Source organism: Notothenia coriiceps, unplaced genomic scaffold, assembly GCF_000735185.1.
Source record: "Notothenia coriiceps isolate Sejong01 unplaced genomic scaffold, NC01 NC01_scaffold00022124, whole genome shotgun sequence".
NCBI lineage: Eukaryota > Metazoa > Chordata > Actinopteri > Perciformes > Nototheniidae > Notothenia > Notothenia coriiceps.
This window is the reverse complement of record NW_011354825.1, coordinates 1-2534: the sequence shown is the minus strand read 5'-3', so window position 1 is coordinate 2534 and position 2534 is coordinate 1. Positions and strand designations below refer to the sequence as shown.

Below are 2534 nucleotides of genomic sequence, written 5' to 3'. Positions count from 1 at the left end.
CTACTACTACGTACGTACGTACGTACGTACGTACGTACGTACGTACGTAGTATATAGTAGTATATATAGTAGTAGTAGTAGTACGTACGTACGTACGTACGTACGTACGTACTACGTACGTACGTACGTACGTACGTACGTACGTAGTAGTAGTAGTAGTAGTACGTAGTAGTAGTAGTAGTAGTGTGTGTGTGTGTGTGTGTGTGTGTGTGTGTGTGTGTGTGTGTGTGTGTGTGTGTGTGTGTGTGTGTGTGTGTGTGTGTGTGTGTGTGTGTGTGTGTGTGTGTGTGTGTGTGTGTGTCAGCATGAGTCTGGTCTCGGGCTTCCCTCACCACCCGGTCATGCACCATCACGACAGCCACCACTACTCCCTGCACGCGGCGGCGGCGGCGGCCGGTCGGTGTCACGAGGATACCGGGGCTCCTCCATACTTCACGAGCTGGCTGATAAGTCACGCGGATGTGTCTCCCACCGAGTACAGCCTCGCGTCCGGGTACAGCCCTGAGTACCATGGCAATAGCGGCGGCGGGTCCACCGGCGGCCTGGACCCCCACCATCACCACCACCACTACGGACCCGGCGCCTTGGTACCGGGGGCCAGCGCCATCTCAGTAAACGGAGCGGCAGTCGGTATGCACCCCAACACACTCCCCCGGCCCGTGAAGCGGAGACCCACGGCCAACCGGAAGGAGCGGCGGCGGACCCAGAGCATCAACTCGGCCTTCGCGGAGCTGCGGGAGTGCATCCCCAACGTGCCGGCGGACACCAAGCTGTCCAAGATCAAGACTCTGCGGCTGGCCACCAGCTACATCTCCTACCTGATGGACATCCTGGACAAGGACGGACAGCACGGGGACACGCAGGCGTTCAAGGCCGAGCTGAAGAAGACGGAGGCCCGGGAGGAGCGGCGGAAGAGAGAGGCGGTAAGACTGAACGAGCCCGTTTTCTATAATAACTCAGTCAATAACTCCATAAGATTACATACAGCTCACACAGTCCGCTCAAGTCAGGCAGAGCCGAAACTACAGCAGGATGCAGAGGAGGAAAATGTTTTTTTGGGGAAGTGGAAAATATTGGGTTCTTGAATTAAAGGTCTTTTCTGAGCCTTTATATTCGGCAGGCCACAAGAGAACAGATGAGGGTTTATTAGTCTGTGATGATTAACACAGATAAACTAATGCCTAGCTTCAGTATAATATTGTTATTATTATTATTATTATTATTATCATTATTATCATGATTGTTATTATTATTGTAATTATTATTATTGTTATTATTATTATTATTATAGTGGGCCTTTTAGTCCCAATTTTTTAAGAAGTCAATAATAAAACGTTTAGCTTAAAAGGAGTCGTCCGGCTGCAAATATGCTCCCGTAGAGGCCAATAAGAAAAGCTACAGTGAGTGGAACAGAAACATTGATTCTGTTCATTGCCATTGACGTTCCCATCAGAAAAAAAAGTCATTAAAAAAATACATTTTAATCTGAAAATAGTGTGCGTAATCGTAGAACATATAACACAGAGTTTAATATGGCTCAACTCTAATTTTAACATTTAAGATAACTTATTATCCACAACATGTATTTGTTCCTATTCAAATGTTTGTCTTTAGTGCAAATAAGAGCAGCGGGAACAAATTGTTCTAAAATAAAACATCAAGCCTTTTCAAATATGAAGCTGTTCAATGACTTGATCGGAAAGTAGCGTTCAGGGCAGTTTTCTAAAGGTCAGCGGCCATCACTGCCTCTATATGTCCATGTTTAAACGAGGTTATTAAGAGAAGGAGAGTTTGTGGTGCCTTCACGAGCAGCCTGCAGTCCGCTGCACGGCGGAGCTCAGAGTGTGACACACTGCTTTAACTTCCCTTTAATGCTTTATGGTCTGCTCTCCCACTGTTAATATATCAGCACCAGAACGACAAAGAAGCCACAATAAATACATTTCAAGTATCTCAATTGGCCGAGATTCACGAGCAATATGTATCTGATATATTTATTGAGGAGAAGCGTTTGAACAGCCAGCTCTCAGAAGGCTGTTTTACGCACTGGGTCAAGGCAGTGAGACGATGGAATGAATCACACACACGGACATGTGGAAGCTGCTGCTCAGAGCTTTCAAAAGCTAGCGTAAAGTCCAGCTACACCGGAGAGAGGAGTGAAAGAGTGCGTATGGCCATGGCCCCATTTATGTGGGCGAGGATTTTTGAAGCTATGAAGCATGTGGGGTGACTGCTTAGGAGAGAGTCAACAGGAAATATGAGTGTGTTTACCCTTTTTACAATTTACACGTAACTCCTTAACACTGAATTACTACCCGTAACACATATTGCATCCCCACACTATTGAACCATATAAACATATAGATTTTACACAATAATGGAAACGTGTGAATGATCAAGTCTCTGTAACAGTGCAGCCAGAAAATAGTTGGCTATCCTCAGACAGAGTGGAGCCAGCAGGGGCCAGAACTATTATCATAGCAACACTTTGTGATGCTGGGGCCGCACAGACTGCTGGGGGATCCTCAGGACTG

General features: G+C 46.6%; 1 protein-coding gene across 1 annotated transcript; it reads left to right on the top strand.

Annotated features, from left to right (window-relative positions):
• Positions 1–259: 259 nt before the first annotated feature.
• LOC104953730 (heart- and neural crest derivatives-expressed protein 2) lies at positions 260–923 on the top strand (the record flags this gene model as incomplete). The annotated part of the gene is made up of 1 exon (XM_010780712.1): positions 260–923. A coding segment is annotated over exon 1 (618 nt), but the record flags the coding sequence as incomplete, so codon positions are not given.
• Between the last annotated feature and the right edge of the window lie 1611 nt (positions 924–2534).